The sequence below is a fragment of the Eleutherodactylus coqui genome, chromosome 8 (assembly GCF_035609145.1).
Source record: "Eleutherodactylus coqui strain aEleCoq1 chromosome 8, aEleCoq1.hap1, whole genome shotgun sequence".
Lineage (NCBI taxonomy): Eukaryota > Metazoa > Chordata > Amphibia > Anura > Eleutherodactylidae > Eleutherodactylus > Eleutherodactylus coqui.
Genome location: NC_089844.1, coordinates 121,939,888 through 121,962,778, shown reverse-complemented (window position 1 = coordinate 121,962,778; position 22,891 = coordinate 121,939,888). Strand labels below are relative to the sequence as shown.

Here is a 22,891-nt window from a genome sequence, read left to right as displayed (position 1 = left end):
GACAGGGGAATAACATAAGAAACACAAAAAAAAAGACACACAAACTTAGCTTTGACACGCAGCAGGCAAATAATAGGTCCAGGACCAAGCTCTGACTAAGAACACAGTAAGACCAAGACTAAAGATTCAACGGCAATTCAGTCCAGCATCAGCCAGACTAAATAGCCCTGACAATTACCCACAGGTGCTGCTAAGCATGTCTCACCTAATACCACACCCCACAAAGCCAAAATATGGAGAACCACCTGCAACACCTGCACCAGAATATTCAGCATGGCAGCAATCCCAGAACCGCTGCAACAACAGTCACATCTGTACATGTCACATATTAAAAATTTACTTTGCTAAAAGTAAGATTTAGCCACAGTGGTGAAAATCATGAGACCCATTTTTGCTGCTAAAATATCCCCAAGGGGTTACTACAAAGGTTGTTTTTAATGGGTATTGGTGGATAGCTATTTAAGTGAGGTCACACATGATTTTAGTATGAGGTGAGCAAGGGTTTGTACGCAACCTGAAACGCGTTTTCAGTGACCTGCTTGTAGTTCTTTTATGGCACTCTTCTAATAAACTTGAAAGCACTTTTCCTGGCCTGTCAAGTTCCCATTTGTTTGGATGCACTAAACTATGCCGCTGTGACTAGGCGGAGAAACTTGAAATAGAAAAATAAATTGCTCAACGATGCGGTCAAGCCATAGGCGTACCGGTAGGGGGTGCCAGGGTCGCAATGGGGTCTCAAGCCGCGGGAGCCATCCGTGTGGCAGATCCGCAGGAAAATGGAGCATGCTGCGATTTCTTCCTGTGCGTGTGACCCACACTCCGGGAAGGAATACCATCTGCATGCTTTTAGCTGCCCTTCTGATGCCAATGCATTCCTATGGGCAGCAAGATGCACGGATCTCCCGTACGGGGGGGCCACGTGCGGATTTTATAAATAAAATACGCACGTGGACATTAGCCCTCAGGCATAGGTACGGGGCAAGGGGGAAAAAGGGCCCAGGGGGGGCCCGAGCTGAACTTTTGCACCCGGGCCCCTGAACCTTTAGGTATGCCCCTGGGTCAAGCAGCAGAGACTACTGACAGGTGAGCTCCAACTTGTTTTTTCAAGTAACATATGTTTAAAATATACACAGATTTAGAAAAGTTCTGATTGTCAGCGCAGTAGGGCTGAGTTTGTCTTTTGCCAAATGTGTCACATTTGTTATTAGCAGGTTTGACTTGAGTTTCACTGGACTTGAGATAATTCTACGTTGGTGGCCAAAAGGAGTAGTGAAATTACAAGTTCAGTTCTACAACATCTGTACTTTATATATTTAAAGGGGTTGTCCCGCGCCGAAACGGGTTTTGTTTTTTTTCAATAGCCCCCCCGTTCGGCGCGAGACAAACCCGATGCAGACGTTTAAAAAAAAAAACGGATAGTACTTACCCGAATCCCCGCGCTCCGGTGACTTCTTACTTACCTTGTGAAGATGGCCGCCGGGATCTTCACCCTCGGTGGACCGCAGGTCTTCTGTGCGGTCCATTGCCGATTCCAGCCTCCTGATTGGCTGGAATCGGCACACGTGACGGGGCGGAGCTACGAGGAGCCGCTCTCCGGCATGAGCGGCCCCATTCAGAAGGGAGAAGACCGGACTGCGCAAGCGCGTCTAATCGGGCGATTAGACGCTGAAGATTAGACGGCACCATGGAGACGGGGACGCTAGCAACGGAGCAGGTAAGTGAATAACTTCTGATAACTTCTGTATGGCTCATAATTAATGCACAATGTACATTACAAAGTGCATTAATATGGCCATACAGAAGTGTATACCCCAACTTTGTTTCGCGGGACAACCCCTTTAACTTACTGTTTCCACATGGCTCAAATTCATCAATAGTTGCAAGAATTTCTGCAGTGGACAAGTCATTTACTGTTATTCTATAATAGTCCACATCACTAAAATTCAGGTTGGTTATATTACAGTTCAAGCTGTCGTCGTATGTGCTGGATACAAGATTACACATCATATCAGGTTGCTCTATCTCCTGTTCACTGATATCTGCTAAGGTCCTGCAATAAAATTAGGGAACAAAAACAGTTTGAGACTTTAGAAATCTAGAGATTTATAAGTTTGGTAATTTACAGACATATTGGCATTTTTCAGTTTTTAATGGTACAGCCATTTTTCCCACAAGTGACCACAGAATGTGTTGTCATATTGGTCGTTGCTTTGTCATTGACTGACCTTGCTAACAAAATAAGATAGAGAAATGCATCTTTATGAAGGCGCATGCATACAGTCCTATAATAGATCTATGCTGTGAGGATCCATAATATTGTGACTATTCACTGCTTTAAGCTCATAATATGCCACCAAATGTATTATGGCTTACTGCACCCCATGTCATATTATGGAGGTATTCTCTAGGAGTAGAAGAGCACACAATGCCTCACAGGCACAATACAGCGTAATAAAGTGCTGTAGAGACTCTGTGTGCCAACTCAAAACTTGATAAAACAATATAGACAGATTGTAAGACTTAAAGGGGTTGTATAAGAATTTCAAGTGGGCGTATCACCACTGAGAAACCTGCCGATCTGGAGAATGGGACCCATTCTCCTGTCACTGGGGAGGGTTTCTTCTCCACCCCTCCCCTCCGCCCACAGTGACATCACTCTGAATGGAGCCCTGGCCGAGGATGCAGTCAGCGCTTCATTTATTTGACATGGGACCCCCATTCTTGACATCAGCAGGGGTCTCAGCAGTGAGATCCCCACTAATCAACAAGTTATCCCCTAACTTGTGGATAGGGGATAACTTGATATTTTGGTACAAGGACTTTAACCTGTACATGTCTATGCAGTCTGTAAGAAACCAGTCCTAGAATGTAACTAGAATGGGTTGATGAGATCTGAAAAGGGGGAGGGGGTGCAGTCATGAGTGGGGGTGTGGCCTAAGGGTTCTTTTACATGGGACGACTGTTGTGTGCTTTAGCACCTGACAGTCGTCCTAACGATTATCACTCTTGTGATTTCACACAGGTGCGATAAACGATCGCTGAATGGAGATGGAGTGCTCCAAAGTTCTCTTTCGGCTGCCTGCGCCTGTTCAGAGTAACATAGTATGTTAGGCCGAAAAAAAAACATGTCCATCCAGTACCCCCCAATGTTGATCCAGAGGAAGGCATACAAAAAACAATGAAGTAGAAGCCAATTTTCCCCCTTTGAAGGAAAAAATTCCTTCCTGACTCCAATCTGGTAATCGGAATAATCCCTGGATCAACAATCCTTCGAATAACTGCCTATGTGCATGGGCCGATCAATGTTTATATTTATGCTTGCATAAAATTAATGACCGACACCAAGTGAATGAATTATAGTTTGTCGTTCATTCGCTAGCAGTGTTTATTCTGAACGATTATCATTCAGTTTTGCACGATCCAACGATTAACTGAACAATAAAATGGCCTTAACACCACACTGTTTGTTTCTATGAGGTTGACAGGAACAGTGAGATGTTGGGCTACATGCCTTCCTCTCAGGTCTCATGAACCCTTCCTAGTTACATTCTAGGACAGGTTTTCTTTCTAGTAGGCTGCACAAACGGCAGACAATTTTTCATTTCCTAGACAATCCCTTTAAGAACATCTATTCAGGTCAGATACATTGAGATAATCTTGGCAAAATCCGGCAGTTGGATCAATATGACTTCATTAGTGACCACACTGGGGAGTAGGGGAATCATTATAACTGAGAGAATAGATGATTTAGGGCTTAGAACTTATGACTACACTGGTTCTATAACTCCTTGAAGTCATCCATTTGTCTTGCCTAAATGATTAAGTAACCAATATAAAAAAATTGCCAATTTTTAAAATTATTTTGCTGATAAAAATTCTGTTTTGTGTATGCAGTCCCTATGCAGACTTCACTGTCTCCATGGTTACAGACTACAAAAAAACTGTGCATAGTCTGATGCCATAGTCATAGGATACTTGGTCTTCAAAGCTATTTCATGATAACCTACAGACAATAGGAGTGAAAATGGCTTTAAGGATCTAGAGATCTGGCTCGACCTGATGGTAGGTGATGACTTCGATGAGAATAAATTTCAAAGGTGTATTTAGGACTAGCACTTTCACTCCAGCTTGCAGCGCTTATATGACCTTTGGTTGACCAGTGTGCTAGGCCAACAGCACCTATTTCCTGTTGACTATCTTGGCACGTCATACTTCTAGTCTATTTCTACCTTTAGGATGCTCTACACACTTTCTTTTTCTCACCTCACCAACCTACAGATAGTAGAAGAGAGTAACTCATGACTGCAAGATCAAACTTATGTAATGGACTGACCCCAAAGGGGGTTAATTAGAGTTAAGTTGCTATGAACATGGGAAATCAGGGGTTGCACTGAACTCTGGTGGCCATTTTGAAAAATCTCACCCAGATATTGCCTCCTATGTGCTCTGCTTTGATTGGTTGTTGGGAGATCACATGTGGGGAAGGTCCTATAACTTTCTGGTGAAATGATGTCAGCACTATAAAATGACAATTTCCTGCTGCATCACAAGAGAGAGCTCAAGGATTGTGTAAAGCTGAAGTACTGCTGGAGTTTCCTTATGAAAGGGCGCAACAATCTGCAGAGAGACTACTGCTGCTGCCAGAGAGTAAAAGACAGTGGGAGCCTCAACCCCTAAAGGGGATATCGAGGAGTCTGTCAGAATTGGGTTGTAAGTGAGAGCGGCCTCAGTCAAAGTCATAAGTGTGCACACCACTAAAAACAAAATAGTCAGTCAGCAAACCTGCTGTGAGTCAATGTAGGGACTCCAGTAAGCAATTGAACAATACTTATTTGGACAGTAGCGGCAAATTCTGGGCTTGTGAAGTCAGAACTGGACTATTATTATGACATTTACCAGAGTCAAGCCATGTTCAAGTTATGTTCCTGCCTTGCCAATCTGCAAGCCGCACAGTGTTACTATTTTAGTGACAAACCACATTATTGTTATTGTGTTTTACTGACATTATAACTGTTCCATACTAAGAACAAAGTATTACTGTTTTCTCATTGCACATAAACTACTAATTTCAGAATTTACTTAGCTGTAGGCAGCAAAGGGAAAATCTGTAGTAAAAGGTAAACTGTTTCTGTCAGCCCATTATTCACTCTCATTTCTTTGTTCGCAATTAAATATTGCATGTTTTGTAATTCTGTCTGCTGCATCGTACTCTGAACCAACGTCGTGATACCATCTCCCGCGACACACACGGTTTGTAATTATAGAAGCACACGATCTACATCAGCGCTGTATACATAATATGGCTGCTGCACTTTCTTTAATTTATCTAAATTAGAGCAATGAAAAATTGCTTATGAATGTGAGTGATAGGCCGCCTAACCTGCCACCCTAGTGATGTCCCCGGGTAACCACGATATAACCAAACATTTTCAATGGCACCTGTAAACCGTGTACTGTTTTGCTCCCACTTCTAATTTTTTTCCCCCACTGTGTTTTTTGATGCCCCTTTAGTGTTTAACACTAGGGGCCAGTACTGCTAGGCATGCAGATTGGCCCCATTAGCCCATGGTCACACAGGAGGTTAGGGTATGTGGCTTGTTTTACTGGGTTGAGCAGTGATTGGCTCTTGGGGTTTCCCTTAAATAGTAGAGTTGGAAGGGGGCTGGGGCAGACAGTGGATTTTAAGGCTGCGTTTCCACTACCTCTCTTTCCCGTAAATCATGGCCTTCAGAGATGTTTTTCTCGCTGAGCTGTGTGCCAGGATCATGGCAGAGGGATCTGACTGGGTGCATTACCTGCCGCAACTGGCACCAGGCACTGACCACCAAGGCAAGGCTCAGGCACTGACCACCAAGGCAAGGCTCAGGCACTGACCACCAAGGCAAGGCTCAGGCACTGACCACCAAGGCAAGGCTCAGGCACTGACCACCAAGGCAAGGCTCAGGCACTGACCACCAAGACAAGGCTCAGGCACTGACCGCCAAGACAAGGCTCAGGCACTGACCGCCAAGGCAAGGCTCAGGCACCGACCACCCGCAAATTTGTAAAGGAGAGCATGTTGAGTTGTGGTCTTTGCTGTCCACAGATTCGGTGATGGTCATTCCTTTTGTGTGCTTACCATTTCCAATTTTTTCTAGGAAGTCTGTTACTGAGTTTCAAGATGCAGTTCGCAAAAAGGTTTCCAAGGAGGTGCAGTTAGGTTGCTTTGCTGGTCCTTTTGATTCCTTGCCATTTCCCAACCTACGGGTTTCTCCTCTAGGGGTAATTCCCAAGAAGGAGCAAGGAAAATTTCACTTGATTCAGCATTTGTTGTACTCGCATAGTTCTTCAGTCAACAATGGTATAGACAAGGCATTGACCACTGTTTCATACAGTTTTTTTGACCACAGCATTCAGCTAATTAGAAAAGCTGGTGCCGTTATGGCGAAGTCTGACATTGAATCAGCGTTCTGGCAGCTGTTGGTTCATCTCCTTGGATGCAAGCTTGATGGTAAGTTTTATTATGATAGATGTTTGCCTATGGCATGTTCTATTTCTTTTTATTTTGAAGTTTTCTGGAGTGGGTAGTTCATGTGGAGACAGGTTCCTTAGCTCTCATTCAACACCTAGATAAGATTCATTCACTACCTAGATTTCCTGTTTATTGGTCGAGCTGAGTCCCTTCATTGCCTCTTTTTGCTGAACACATTTTGTTGTTTGATGGTATGTTTTAAGAACCTGCTGTCATTTGAGAAAAACAAAGGGTCTCAAACCATGTTGTCTTTCCCGGATATTGAAATCAATTCCGTGAATTTGCCTTAGGCAATATTTCCGCAGCCTGCTTCATCACGCGGATGTAATGATGTCGGATTGTCAACCGCAGTTATGGACCTTGATGGATCTCAGCTGATGGTACTTCACTGAGATCCCAGGAGGCTGAAGTGCATTGGAGAGGTAGCTGGGGCTTGCGCTGGTTGCAGGTATTGACTGCTGTAGTTGATATTAGCAGCCCATTGTAGTTCATGTCGGAGGAAATTACCTCTGCCATGTATGGCCGGTCGAGCTTATTTTCTTGCTAAAGTCAGGCATAGACAGGTTCAAAGAATTTGTTCCCAATGTGGTAATTGTATGGTTCGGAGGTTATACCCCGGGCAGTATGTCATGGGGAAGGGGATGCCACAGCAGTCTAACGAGCAAGAAGGTTGTTTAACACTAGAATCCCTCGCTATGTGAGAGCCAGGAAGGTGGGGAGGGGAAGGGGGAGAGGGCGGTAGTCATTTGCCATAGGCAGCTGGATGGCAATAACAGGCCCCTCGCAATGGGCGCTTGATTATGCCTACATGCACATTTGATAGGTTGGCATACATTTGGTAACAGGTAAGTCCTGATAACGGGTGACAACTGTTGAATTTATATGTTACGACACTCCGACCCCCTGAGCGCCAGATGGGGTGCCCTGAACTTACCGCACCCCACTGTCCCTGCCTACTTGCCTCGACCTGGCTAACCCCAGGCGGACAACTGGGCGGCAGTCCCCACTCTGGCTAGGGACCTGGCAACTGCACAGATGGAACTAACTAATGGGGGACAGAGTGCCGACAAGGGAGGCAGATGGAGTTACCAAACAGAAAATGCTGAGCTAAAGACAAAGCTGGGGACAGGAAACGGACAAGCAGACTAGCGGACTGACTGGAGAGAACTGCAGACAGAACTAACTAGAAGCTGACAGAACCAATAACTGGCAGTGGGCTCAGGTCACTGCCAGCCTTATAACTACAAGACTCCGCCCAGGGGCGGAGAGTGGGAGAAGCCAACTCCCCCACTCACAGTACAAGAGAGAGGAAGGAGTGCGGGCGGCGCCCTACGGGCGGACCCGCCCATGCCGCCACACACCGGCCGCCCCACGTCGCCAGGAGAGCCCTGACGTCACAGCTCCGGGACGCCGGAGCCGAAGCCGGAGCGGCGCGCGCTGACCGCGGGACCCCGCGCCGCACTGCATGGTAACATTATAAAATGTTATTCAGTGGTTTATTGACTAATAAAATTCTTAGAACAGTTGGTTCGTCATAAAATAAAGGTGCACCTTTTTGTCAAAACGAGACAGAAATTATTCATAGTGTTAATACTTATATAGCACATATCCTAATCTAGTTAATGGCGGTGTACTGGGGAAAACCCAGTTGCTATCAATTTATTTGAGCCACTTTATGACTTCTCACTGATGGAGAAAGAACAAATCTCGCAATTATCTACACGTAATAAATTCTGAAAAAGTAGGAAAATGGAATGTTTTTAAAATACTAGTGAATCTTTGATTTGGCACCACCTATACCACTATGAGTATTATGAGGAAGTACATGGTAATAAATTTCTAAACAGATTTCCTATTAAGTCTTCATTTCAATTTTAACCCATTAAGGACCAAGCACTGTAATTTCACGGCTCTTGGTCCTGGGCTTTAATCCTGGTCGATAGTAAAAATACGACGTGTGATTAAAGCTCCTGCAATACATCAGTTCAGGTTCTTGGCTGTTAGTCACAGCTGAGGACCCGAGGAGCAGGAAAAGGCAGAGCTGCAGGGTCCTAGCAGACCCAGATCAGTTCTTGTTATGCTGTGCTGCAGGGACCTGAAATACTATGGTTTCTAGCAGCAGAGCCCCACAGGTGTGTCATGATTGTGCTGGCTGGGTGTGGGGACCTCCTGCTAGCCAATCACATATAAACCCAACTCATGTCAATGTCTGTTTGGTGTCCAGAGTGAGAAGTCATGTATACTTGTCCTTTGCAGCTTGCTGTGTGTTTGGTGTCTTGTTGGTTCATGTCCGTTCTTGCGTTTATTTTCTGTCAGTTTGTCTCTGCTATGTCCTGCTGAGTTTGTTTGCCATATCTGGCTTAGGGTGGCCCTTAGGGTTCTCTGGTGGATGTGTCTTGCTAGTGTAGGGACTGCAAGGCACGAGAAGCCTTGTCGTGGCCTTGCAGCTTCAGTTCATTGGCCAATGTACGAACCAATACTTCTTACTTTTTATAGCTGTATCATCTGCTTATGTGTACAAGTACGCAAGGTGAGTGTTTTGGTCATTTGTCAGACCCTATGATATGTCTGTCCATCTGTCCAGTCCGCAGTATGCAGTTCTCTGTCCAGTTGGTGTTTCCGTCAGCACGTCCAGTCTGAAATTCATTTTAGGTTCCCTGTGTTGGTTATAACTATGTGTTTGGGCCCGTTTGTTTGGGCCAGTGCTTATTTGCCCACACGAACGTAACATGATACCCCCCCAGTTACAAAAGGGGTTGCATTATGTTACGTATGTTGCTATGGATTATGTTAGCATGCATAATTATGTTGTTATGCATATGTTGGCATGCTATGTTATATGTTTGCATGCATTGTGTTGAATGGTCTGTTTCTTATGTTACTATGTTGTGTCAGTCATGGTTTATGTCTGTATTCCGTCCTGTATGATCCACCCGTCCATTGGTTGTTGGATGCCCGCTTCCTGTTTCTGTATGTCTACCCGTCCGCTGGTGGGCGGACGCCCAATCCGAATCCTGTTCCCTTTGTACGTTGGTAGGCGGATGTTAGGGCTTTGTTTGGTCTGTTTTGCTTGTCTTGTTTTTGCTTTGCTGTTAGTTTCTGCCTGGTTCAGTGTATCACCCTTTCAGGGATAGCAAGCCCAAGGCTCCAGCGTGGGGCCGCCTTTATTGAGGCGATCACCCCGCCTATTAGGTAGGGACCTGCCATCCTCCCTACAGCCTAGGATCAGTCTCCTTGTCTGTGTCTAAGTTCCAGCTTGTTCCATTACCCGTCCTCTGTTTTGCAGCCTGAATTCTGTCCCGGTGTCCGTCCTGCGGGGAGGTACGCCCAGCAGACGTAATTTGCTGTATACCCCTGTTGTATGTACCTGTATTTTTGGCCCTCTCCTGCTGTATGTCCGGTAATAGGCCCATATGGATAAGTCCTATGGGTTGTTGTGTCAGTAGGAGGGTTGCCATGTTTTCCCCTCTGGACTAGTGCACTTTTCCTTGCACGCTACTGTGGCTGAGGCCGGTTGTGTAGGGCACAGTGGTCCTCATTTTAGGTGAACTATTTGTTTCTCTCTCCCATTTTGCCATCTTTGCCTTCATGTCAGGGCCTTTATAGATAAACCCTGTACCCGTGCGTGGTTTGGAGGAGTTGCATAATTATTTTTTTAAGCTTAAAGGGTCCAGAGGCCCTGTTTTTAAAGGGGAGGTACTGTTACGTTGTGCTGCTGGGACCTGTAATACTATGGTTTCTAGCAGCACAGCCCCACAGGTGTGGCATGACTGTGCTGGCTTGGTGTGGTGATCTCCTGCTAGCCAAACCCCCTGGTCTTTGCTCACATATAAACCCAGCTCCTGTTAGTGTCTGTTTGGTGTCCAGAGAGGGCAGTCATGTATCCTTGTCCATTGCAGCTTGCCATGTGTTTGGTGTCCAGAGTGAGCAGTCATGTATCCTTGTCCTGCACAGCTTGCTGTGTGTTTGGTGTCTTGTTGGTTCATGTTCATTCTTGCATTTATTTTCTGTCAGATTTATGTCAGTTTATCTCTGCTTTGTCCTGCTGAGTTTGTCTGCCATATCTGGACTAGGGTGGCCCTTAGGGTCCTCTGGTAGATGTGTCTTACTAGTGTAGGGACTGCAAGACACTAGGAGCCTTATCGTGGCCTTGCAGCTTAAGTTCATTGGCTAATGTACGAACCAATACCTCGTACTTTTACAGCTATACCATCTGCTTATATGTACTAGTAGGCAAGGTGAGTGTTTTGGTCATTTGTCAGTCCCTATGTTATGTCTGTCTGACAGTCCAGTAGCATACCTACTGTAGAGGAAAGGAAGGTGACTGCTATTGGGCCTGTGGTGGCGCTATACTAACACTGGCATAGCAGCTATGTGCAGTGGTCACTAGGGGGCAGTTCACTGTATACAGAGTAATAAATCTCACACTGAGTTTGATACCAAATGCAGAAATTGACATGTAATTAGGCTCTCCAGTGATGGCTACACGCAGCAAAAATGAAATTATTTATCAAGTCAGAAAGACACAGCACCCATCTAGATGGCCTTCAGAACCTAGCTACTGTCTAAATGTTCATCCACAGGTATCAGGAGGCCCAGGGTGTGCCAAGAAAACATTTTCTACATCATCCTGCACCAACCTGAATTGTTGACACCTGACTGTCATCAATTTATGCTGCTTGTGCCAAATTCTGACCTCCCATCAGTACAGAGCAACAGAAATCTGGATTCACCTGATCAGGTGATGTTTTTTACTGCTCACTGATGCTATTTTTGTGTCCCTTTGCTCACTGGAGTCTCACTTTTCTGTTTCTCTTGAACAGCAAAGACACTGGAAGTAGTCGTCTGCTGCTATAGCCCAACTATGAAATGATGAGTTGTGTATTTGGACACATTAGTTGGAGCTCCAGCATTATATTCAGCTTTAATTTGTTTGACTGTGTACTGTCTGCTGGTCAGAACAATTCTTGACATCCTTCTCTGACCCCTTTCATCAAGAAGTTGATGCTAGTTATGCTAGATATTTTTCCTCATTCACACCATTCTTGATATACTGCATTACACCAGACAACCCCACAAGAGAAAGCGAAGGTGTCTCTGATTAAGTGGGTATTCAGCATATATATAATCTATATATGTCCTATCTTTATATCTACCACTATGTATCTTGCAACATTGAATGCATATGCTTGTAATATATCCAGAAATTATAAATACTTACAGGAAGAATGACCCACTTCCAGGACCTGATACGTGGTACTTGCAATTTATACGTTCAGCATAATTTGAATAGCAGTTCAGGTTTTCTGGCATGGTTGCTGGATTGTAGAAAAAAGAATAACAAAAAAAATACATAAATGGGTTAAATAAAATTTCCTTCCTGAGCTATGTTACAGCTACAACTATTAATATCTGATTGTCAAGTGAAACTTTTCATAGCGACTAGTCTGAGATCACTCTGGTCTTTTATTCTAGCCTGAACTGGCAATGAATACAATCCATGAAGGATAAAGAAGGGGCATAGAGGATCAATAGCACTCATATGACATATTTCGCCACGACAGACTTTAGCCTATTTATAACCAGTCGCACAAGCCATGGTGTTTATTCCAGTTCAGATAAACTGCGATCAACTGTTGAACTAGGTTTAAGCAAAATGCGTTGCACCAATCTATAGGCCCATTTACACTGGACGAATGTCGAGCAAACGATGCCCAACACTAGTCCCTGTGTGTACTCACTCCCGTGCTGCTGCACAGGAATGAGTGTCGCTGGCTTGCTCAGCAGGGGGGCCGGAGTGGCTGGAGGAGATTTCTCTCCTTGTTCTCCCCCGCCCCTTTCCATTCACTTTATACAGAGGCTGTTCAGTATTGAACAGCTGCTGTTTACACTGAATGCTCATCGAGCAGGATTTTAAGCTGCATATAATCCTGAACGATGATCGTTCAGTGTAAACAGCAGCTGTTCAATACTGAATGGCCACTGTATAAAGTGAATGGAGAGGGGCGGGGGAGAGCAAGGAGTGAAATCTCCTCCAGCCGCCCTGGCCCCCTGCTGGCCGCTGTGTGACCAATCCAGCGATACTCGCTCCTGTGTGACAGCATGGGAGCAAGTATGTGTGGGGACGAGTTTTAGGTATCATTTGCCCAACATTCAACCAGTGTAAATGGGCCTTTAGACTGATGAAACTAAGTTAAAGTGATCTGCCATCAAAGGTTCAACCTAGAAGAAATATATTGTGCACTATATGTGTGTACTAATTATAGTGTGCACTATGCTTGCACTAACTATAGTGAAAGTAGTTGGGTGATCTTCCCAGTATTCATAGCAATTGTCGCGGCTTGTCATTCACGACAGTGTCGTGGCATGGTAGCCGCGACGCAGGGTCACACCTGTCACCCTGTTTCTATGCAGGACAAGGGTTAATGCACATTGTGCAGAGATTGCTTGTTGCTATCTCTCTGTATGCTGCATAGTTGCAAGCTGACTATTAGTCATACCTGGGAGAGGGTTGGGGCTGTGGTTCTCTAGTTGCCCTCCTATCAGCAGGTGTAGAGAGCTTTATATTCATACCCCTCCCTTTCCTCTTTGCTGGTTATTCAGTTCTCTAGAGGAGAAGTTGGAGTTGGTGATAAGTTCCCATTTCAGTTAAAGGGGTGGTCTCGCGAAACCAAGTGGGGTTATACACTTCCGTATGGCCATATTAATGCACTTTGTAATGTACATTGTGCATTAAATATGAGCCATACAGAAGTTATTCCACTTACCTGCTCCGTTGCTAGCGTCCTCGTCTCCATGGTTCCGTCTAAATTCGCTGGCAGCTTGCTTTTTTAGACGCGCTTGCGCAGTCCGGTCTTCTCCATTCAGCACGAGCCGCTTCAGTGTGCTCCCCGCTACAGCTCTTCTGCGCATGCGCAGACGAGCTGTCACTGCTCGGGAGCGCGCTGGAGCGGCCATTCTGCACCATCCTCTGTTAGAGGAAGGTGCAGAAACTGGAGCTGCCCAGCGGAGAAGCCCAGCCCAGCAGCCCCGAGAAGCCTCCCAGGTAAGTGATGGGTCGGGGGGGGCTGCCGCTGCGCCGGGCTGCGCCGGGCTGCGCCGGGGGGGCTGTCGCTGCGCCGGGCTGCGCCGGGGGGGCTGTCGCTGCGCCGGGGGGGGGCTGCCGCTGTGATGGGGGAACTAGCGCTAGGCCGGGGGGGCTGTCGCTGCGATGGGGGGGCTGTCGCTAGGCCGGGGGGGGGGCTGCCGCTGCGATGGGGGGGCTGTCGCTAGGCCGGGGGGGGGGCTGCCGCTAGGCCGGGGGAACTAGCGCTGGGCTCCGGGGCCTTCACCTGGGCTGAGGGTTTAGCGCTGGGGAGCCGGGGGCTAGCGCCGGTTACCTGCTGCCTGGCGGTGGGCGTCTGGTCGGCGGCTGCGGGGCGTCCGGTTGCCATGGAGACACAGCTGGCGGCGTCTCGGGAGCGCGCACGTCGGGCTGCAGCGAGCGACGGGGAAAGAGCCGGCGGCCATCTTGAGGAAACTTTTATAAGTTGCTGAAACGCTGGAACGGTAAGTACGAACCAGCTAGAAATGTCATTTACAGGGGTAATTAGTAATGTATGTTTAATGGGGGGGACTGGGCAAAAAAAAAATTAACTGCTTCCTCGAGACATCTCCTTTAAGTGCTGCTTTATCCTTTCTATTGTTTTTGGTTATCTCTTTGGTTTGTGTTGCTGTGGCAGTCCATCTCTTCAGGGGTTCCTATAGGGATAGTCAGGGCCCAGAGGAAGACAGAGGGGCTATCCTTATCAGGACAATAACTCTGCTTGCAGGCAGGGACTCCTCATTTCTCTGTTTGGTACGGACAGGTTCTTTTCATCTACCTGGAGTGGTCCTCACTGTCGCATGAGAAAATTGCGTGACTTTTTCAATGAAAAATACCTCGCATTGGCATTAAAAAATGCATGCTGGCAAGCGCAATATTGGGCTGAGTTTCCCGATCCGATATTGCGCTCCCCGTGTGAATGTGGTCTAAGGCTGTACTTACACAGGCAAGTTTTCTGTGTGAGTTTCGTGCGTTGCGAGTTTCTTGGAGCAATATTGCGGGGGCCCATGTAAATACAGCCTTCTTTTAGAAGAGGTGTTGAAATAGTTCCTTTAATCAATAGAGATGCAGTTCTTAGAATTTCATGACTATCTTCGTCTGACTTTTTCTTATATGCTTACAGTGAAACCATTTCAATGATATGAATCTAAAAATGTGTAAGACTGAACTGTTTATATCACCGATGTATCATTCTGCTCTTTGCAGCTATTGTAATCTGTCACTCACATCAGTCCCTGTACTCAGTCTAAATTTTCCCTTTTCAGACTCAAGCAAGCAGTCACACTCGGGTTAATTGCACAGAAATGTAATGTACCTATATGTATGTCTTTTAGATCTAGAGAGGACGCAGTGTACTTGGGTGACACGTATGCAAGCACAGGGACAACATACAAAGTCTACGTAGATGTTGCCCTGGTTGTATGTGGACCCCAATTGTTGCAGTGCCACAAACCACTGTGCATACTTGTGAATCATGTTTGTATTTTGGAAGTGACTGCTATGGGTTTCATGAAGGAAGGGGCCTACCTGAGGTGAAGCCTAAGGCCTCATGTCCACGGGGAAAATCAGATCCGCTGCAGATTCTCCATGTAGAATCTGCAGCGGGTCCCTCCTGCCCCGCGGACATGAGTGCTGAAAATAAGAATTTAAAAGCATTTACCTATCCGTAGCGGTCGGCGAAGCTCTGCTCTTCCTCACGGCCGGATCTTCATTTTCGGCCGGCGGATGAATTCCTGACGCCGGCGGCACGTCGCCGGCACGTCGTCGACGTGCCGCGCGCATGCGCCGGGCACATCCGCCGAGCCGAAGCAAGGGAGATGCGGCCGTGAGGAAGAGGAGAGCTTCGCGGTCCGCTGCGGTGAGTAAATGCTTTAAATTCCTATTTTAGGTCTCCCGCGGATCCGGACGGCTTCCATAGGCTTCAATAGAAGCCCGCGGGAGCCGTCCCCGCGGGAGACCCGCACGAAAATGGAGCATGGTCCAGATTTTTTCATGCTCCATTTTTTTTTAAATGCCTTTTATTGACGATCCGCGGGTATTTATCTACCCGCGGGTGGTCAATGCATCCCTATGGGGTGCGGATCCGCGCGCGGGAGATCCGCTGCGGATTTTAAATCACATTTTGCCCGTGGACATGAGCCCTAAAGCTCCTCCTCTATGAGGAACCTGCACTTGGCTTCCCTTTTTTGGGATTACAGCAATGTTAGCAAACCAAGAGTATGTGCAATCTTTGAGAATATGAAAGAGACATCAATTTCCCATCACAGGATGGGGACGTGGTAGTAGAAAGCAGACCAAAATCACGGGCACATTTCAATTTTTGTCATTGGTAAATATGGCCATGAATGTTGTTGGTCAAGTGTGCATGTATTTTCGCTGGGGAACAGGGAATAACATGCTACCAGATTTCCCCTTTGTGAAGATTATTGTTGGCCTGTTTATATGCCTTCATGTTTGTATGTGCATTTGTGACCCTTGATCTGGCTGCCAAAGAGCATAATCACTTAATACTGTCAAAGCCGATACTGGTATGGATATCAAACAACTGAAAGACGTAGCGCAAAATCGAAAAACATGGAGGGAGCTTGCCTTTAGGGTCACCAATGACTAAACGGCTAGCAAAAACATGTGACCTATATGATATAAGATTTGGTGAGCCACAGCAAATGGTGAAACTGCCAAACACAGTCAGTGTCTCTGGGCACCAGGAAACATGGTTTCCCAGCTTCCAGGAGAAGGAGGTGGTGAGTTGACAGAGCTGGAACGCACAGAGCTTGATGATGGCAAGTTGACAATTATACTGGAACTGAGTGCTGTGCTAGTATAATGAGATTAGGGAACAAGAGGGTTGATAAAAGGGACAGTCTGGCGCCAGTAGTCACTGTGCATAGTAAAGGCATATGTTACCATAGGGGCCTAGTGAGGGCGCGTTTAGCAAATACGCCTGAGTGATCATCATGTGATGCATTGATGCGGAGGAAATGTGATGTGGGAGCTGTGCAGCAAAGCCAAAGTGTAGCCACCATGAGAGAAGACGGTGAGCTGGATCTAAAGATCCTTAGTCCTGAGGAGCTGGCCTGGTGGTGCTCAGTGAGACAAACTAATGATCTAATGGAGATTGAGAGACTTTTGGAGCTATTGCTGGGTTGATTTGGGCTGTGGAGGTACTAGCCCAGATATGGAGTTACCAGCAGTAAGAGATTGGCTGCCCTGAGCCCTGATAAAGCCTTATTGACCCAAACTATCTTTAATTAATGGACTTTGTAAAAAATTTTGGCAAATAGGACCCAAAATTCTCTTTTTTGGGGTCCTCTTTGCCATATATATATGAATTGATAAATTATAAGCATTGATTTAATATAAATTTGGTTATGCATATAAAAGACTTTTTAGATATAAAGCCATATATTAGATAAATTATAGGCATTGATTTAATATAAATTTGATTGTGTATATAGAATATTTTTTAGATATAAAGCCATATAGTTAATTTTAATATATACGTAGAAAAATGAATTTTAAAAACATAGGTTATACATTACTGTATGTTCGAACACAAAACCACATGATAATGCATATAACATCATGTGAATGAGCCGAATGAACGGCGATTGAAATCTTCCCTATGGACATCGGAGTCCCGGAGGCAGCCGCTACGTCGAGAGTTACGCATAAAGCGTACTCTCCTTCCCTACTACGTAAAATACGTTGAAGCTCGACGTACGCATGCGCAAATGAAGGATCCCTGGACAAGCTGCGGGACACCTAGAGATTACGTCAGAGCGACACGGCATGGCGGCGCCACACAAGGGACTCCCACCTCCACAAGGTAGGACACACTATTTAAAAGGTAAATGTTCAGATGAAGGTTATGCTTGAAAAGGGCGTTCTCGAAACGCCGAAACGCGTTGCATGTCTATGTGCTACAAAGTGATGACACTTGTATGCAATTTTGTGTTACATATATTTCTTTCGTGAATAAATTGAATCTGCTAAAATACTGTCTGCCATGACAGTGGATTCGTTTCAAAGTCCACAGTAGGAGCGCGGAAAGGAATTTTTTTTACAAAAACCTCTGATTTTAACCCACTGGTCATTCTCCTTTGCGTTTTTTTCCGTCTGCGGCTCTCCCTCTTGCTGAAGGATTCCTGGGGACTTTTACTTGTATTACGAGTTAACCTGGACCACGGGTGCGGACGGGGTGTCCCAGCTCACTCCACGGGAACCCCGTTACGAACCAGGTGAGTTACTGCATTTTTATCATATGGTGGCGCGGATCATTGTTCCTGTTTAATTAGTGGACTGATGGGCAAAGAAGGCCAAGAATATTCCAACTGAGTGATTGGAAGACAAGTTCGAGGAAAAGTGAATCCTCCTTCCTCCTGCGTAATAAAGTGCAAGTTCAAGTATTGGCCTGTGGTTTGTAAGCAATCATTTATTGGTGTTGAACTTTAAACTGTATTGCTGCCTTTACTACTCTTACAAGTTAAGTTGGTTTCCTACAAACATGTAACCCCCTATTCAACAAGGAATTGAACAAAAACTGTGTTATCCACCTGCAACAGTCTGGGATTCATTCGGAGTCCCGTCTTACATAGTTCATTATACACCAAAGTTGAGTAACTTTGTCTCGTCTAGATTAAACACTATCATTAACGTATGTTCATAGACCATGAATCCTTAAAACCACCCCATAAGAGAGACTTTAGCCACTTCAATAGCCATCTTTTATCTGCACATACTTGTGAGTGGGGCATGAATGAAAAATTAAAATACATCTAAACAACTTAACAGGAGTGAAGATATAAATAACCATCCTGAAATCTGCCTTTTGACCAATGGTGGTCAACTGGTCCCATTGTAGGACTCAAATACAGCCACTGAACTTATTGGAGGGCCATCAAGTTCAACAAGGTATGGGATAGAGGATAGGAATACACACACATACATGCATATATATTAGATGTATTTAAATGGCTGAACTTGCAAATTTTTTTCTGCCATGATTTTTATCGTTTGGCAAAACCGATAGAGTAGAGACCATAAAAACATCAGTGCCACCCTTTGCTGCTTCCTGGTTTTGGTAAAAGAGCAAAAGAACATAAGATCTGTCTGATAGGAGATGTTCGATATGATCTGGCAGAACACTCAGTTTACAGGAGGTCTCTTGCTGGATCAGTAACCTGTGATACTACACCCTATTCAGTTATCTACTTATTAGGCCTTAGCCGCTCAATACCCACCTATTGGCATCGCTTGCTTTAAACAGTGTTGCACATAAAAGATGGCTGCATACCAAATACAGAAATGGTGCACCATTATAGTGTTGGGTCTTGTTACTCAGGATAAAAGGATCTGGTGTTGTTATCCCCTTCCATACTTTTGCTACGACCCTTGGACCAATTTTTCCCCTTTGTTTGTTAACAATACAATTTCTGTAGAGAAGGGTGTCTGCACTAATTTTCACTATCCAATAGCAAGGAAATGGAACCACCAAAGACTGGGCCCCATCTTCATAACAACTGCATGATGAACCTCCATAGTATGTATACCCTTGTCTTAGATCATCCAAAATAGACATTATATATCTTTCCATGACTGCCACAGAACTGTCCCATAGTCCTGAGAGTTGGACTTGATATTTACTTTAGTTTTGTAGGGCTGTAATTCAATAATATTTCTAGCTAATTCCAATTTTAGTTGTTTTCTAGCCCTTACTGACCTCAAAGAAGCTGATTTGTACATATGTTGTCTTTCTCTATATACACATATCAATACAATATACAAAAGTTTACAGCATATACAGTAAAATTCCTTTCATTCAGCGTGGGCGCCGGCTATAAGGAATGTTGGATTACTGGAATAATAGAAAAGTATATAAAATTTCCTTGCAAGTTTAGAGAGCATCACATTGGTCATCATAGTAAATAGAACAATGTTTTTGTGAACTAGCCAATTTCCTAATACTGTATGTGTTGTAATAGTCTTTTGAAACATTCGATGCAGATTTTGCTTCTTACCTTCTATGCAATCATCGGTTTTACTGTATAGCACCAGATTCATGTAAAGCAACATATTGAGGAGCACTACACGTCTTTTCATTCTGTAATTATACCTGAAACATAGACATTTTAGTGGAAATGACGCAACTTTGTCCAAAGTATGTTTGCTGTCACTCAAACCAAAAACAGAACACTTAACTTTATCTTGGGAATAGAAACTATGCCCCCCCATCCACCTGCCTCATTAATAGGGATTCCTCATTTCTTAATTGGGGGTGGGTGGGTATGGGCATGTGTATTGGTTTAACCAATAGTCCTGTTGTAAGAATATTGGTTGTGGGTAAGGAGTCCAGTAGGTGAGGCAGACAACAAAGCTTCAATATTAGTCCTATTTATTGCAAAAATGAGTCACAGCACAAGCGATAAAACTGAATTGCAATCTCAAAACATCTGATTGGGTTCTGTAGCACAAGACAGTATGTGCCACATCATGGAATAACTCATTAATAGCAGAACCGACCTTACAGTATGGAATACAGAGCCGAACCTTCAGCATGGTACACATCCAGCACTCCAGGAATAGGCTTCAAGGGTTGGGGAAAAAGTTCAAGATGGAAGCCCAAGGGTTCTTCACATCCGTGATCGTGATTTCTGTTTGAATTCCATCTCTTTGTTCCATTTTTGGAACAGAAAAAACAATTCAAATGCAATTGAGTGTTTCCATTTTTTTTTCTCCATTGATTTTAATTCATTTTTTTTTAGAAAAAAAAAATGCTTTCTGTTATGGCTCCATTTTTATTTAATGGAACAAAAAGTGCTGCAAACTGTGCTATTTTGTATGTTTAGAAGATGAAGCGGAATCAAACTGAAGGCAATTTATTTGTTTGAAATCCCATTAAAATCAATAGGGAAAAAACAGAAACACTTAAAAGGGTTATCCGGTTAGTTGATGCAATTAAATGTTTCCACTTATCAGATAGGTGAAAACTAATAGATCGATGTGGGTCAGATGGTTGGCACCCCGACCAATCCTGAAAACGGGGGATCCGTGCCCCCCCCCCATTTCCTTATGCAGGATGGATTCTGCCTATTGTCCCTAGTGAAGAGACAATTGGGCCACCAGTCACCCATGCATGGCAGTGGTTCCATTCATTTCTGTTTTCATCAGCTCATTGGATCGGATGGAGCAATGTAGCACCATGCTTGGCTATCTCTGTCTGCCACAGTGAAATCAATAAAGCGGCAGGGAGCATACGCAGCTGTGGCTCAATTCATTTTAACGGGGCAGACAGAGATACAGAACAATGAACATGGGAGGGTAGCAAAGAAACAGCAGAATATACATAGTTTTCTATACAGATGAGTCGAACAGAAGAATTTTTTGTGTTAAGGTAAGATAAAATTAAACTTTTGGTTGGAATATGAAATATTATGTTTGTCCAAAAGCTAGAATTCCTCATCCCAACTTTAACCCCTTGAGGATGCAGCCATTGTTTCTTCATTTTTTGTTTCCCCTCACTTTAAAAAAAATCCTAACTTTATTTTTTCATCAATGTAGCTATCTGAGGGCTTTCTTTTACGGGGCAAGTTGTATATTATTATGGTACTGTTTATCATGTACAGAAAATCTTTTAAAAATTGCTAAGTGGAGTTAAATGGGGAAAAAAGCAATTGCAGTGATGCGTGGTGATTCCAAATATGTTTTTTTGTTTGATTTATAGCTATGGGGAAAAGTTGTTTTTTTTAAACTTAATATTCTTCATCTTTTAGAATAATCTGATTTTTTTTTTTTCACTTATTGACACTTTTTTCTTTTCCCTGAGGAAAATTGGGCTTGCAATTGTATGATTGCTCCTACAACATACTGCAATGTTCAGTATTTAGTATTTATTGCATAAAGATGTACCAGAGTCATGTTTTAATCTGCACATATCCATGGTAGTAGAGGGGGTCTTCACAAGGCCCAGCGATGCCATGACACCCTGCGTTCTAATAGTGGTGGGGTGTCCAGGACTTTTAAATTCCACTGTCAGAATTGACAGCAATGGCATTTAAATGGTTAACAGCTGCAATTGGAATTAACTCTGATTATGGCTCTTGTGGTCAGGTGTCTGCTGTGAAAGACAACTGATTCCCACCAAGTATGGAGCAGGCTCGGCTCCCAAGCTCTCCATACACAGGGGCTAAAGCTTAGTTTGGGCGTTTTAGTTACCCATGGGAGATGTTGTCTTGCCATCACTGATGAAATTATGAATAATGGTCTTTACCAAATGCAAATGAGAGGTGAAATAATTTCTCCACTGTGCCGGTCATTGGAAGGTCGCTACCCTATGAGTCAATATCTGACCTTTTAACAGACCTTGCACCACGACTAGGAAAAAATGTCAAAGCAGAATATTCATGCACGTAAGTCTGTTTCAGGTTCTTGTACCATAGCGGTGCATAGTAGGTTTCTGGCTGGGTGAGAAGCCATCAATGTGAGTCCAGGTGAGTATTGTTTCTCCTTGTGGAGGGCACCACAGTCACACAAAGTCACATAAATGTTTTTGGTCATGCGACCTGCCTTAAACTTGCTACCATACGACCAGAGTCACTGTGTGTTCCTAGCCTAACAGCAGTAAAACTTGATGACTTTTGACATAGCTATAACAATTTCAACTTTATTCTAATTGAAAAAGTTCTGACTGGCAATTAGTCATTTAAAAAGTAGAAATTATTTTTTTATTGGCTCAACGATCATATGTGATAGATGAGGCTCTTTTCTCATTGCACTCTTCTCTCCAATGCAGGCTCTTTGTTCTTCATTTATCAAGATTTCCTTGGTTAAAAATAAAGGCTGAGACAGAAACAATATGGAATGGAGACCGAAGAGGTATCCATATGACATATTGAATGCTGTGCTTCTATCTAGCTTCCATCTGTTACATTTGTGAAGGACATGTGAACATCGACCTACATGATTTTAATACATTTATAGCTAGATGGATGAATATATACTCAAGAATGGACACAGAGATCACCAAACATGAAACAAAGTAAGAGGAAGGGGGAAATCTGACCCTACATCATAGAAGTACGGGAATCTTGCCTAAGAGCAGGGCGATCATCCCAATAAGGACAGCCCCACAGAGGAATCTAGTGTTAACCTGACTCACGCTGGGTGGAATTAGGGGAAAAGGCAGAAGACCCATATCAGGCAGGGGACACCAGATAGGATCAGAGCAGATTCAGACACAGCAAACTACAAACAGGATGTAGTTCAGAAATAGGCATCCACACACATGCGAATGGTGG

General features: G+C 44.4%; 1 protein-coding gene across 1 annotated transcript in view; it reads right to left on the bottom strand.

The window, feature by feature from the left end:
* Window positions 1-11,825, bottom strand: part of LOC136576770 (interleukin-21 receptor-like) — a 32,662-nt gene extending 20,837 nt beyond the window's left edge. The window contains exons 1-2 of the mRNA XM_066576328.1: window positions 11,733-11,825; window positions 1,848-2,050 (exon numbers count right to left, since the gene is read on the bottom strand). Coding sequence (XP_066432425.1) covers window positions 1,848-2,050; window positions 11,733-11,824 — 295 coding nt within the window. The 5' untranslated portion in view covers window position 11,825. The remainder of the gene's footprint in view (window positions 1-1,847; window positions 2,051-11,732) is intronic.
* Window positions 11,826-22,891: the final 11,066 nt, after the last annotated feature.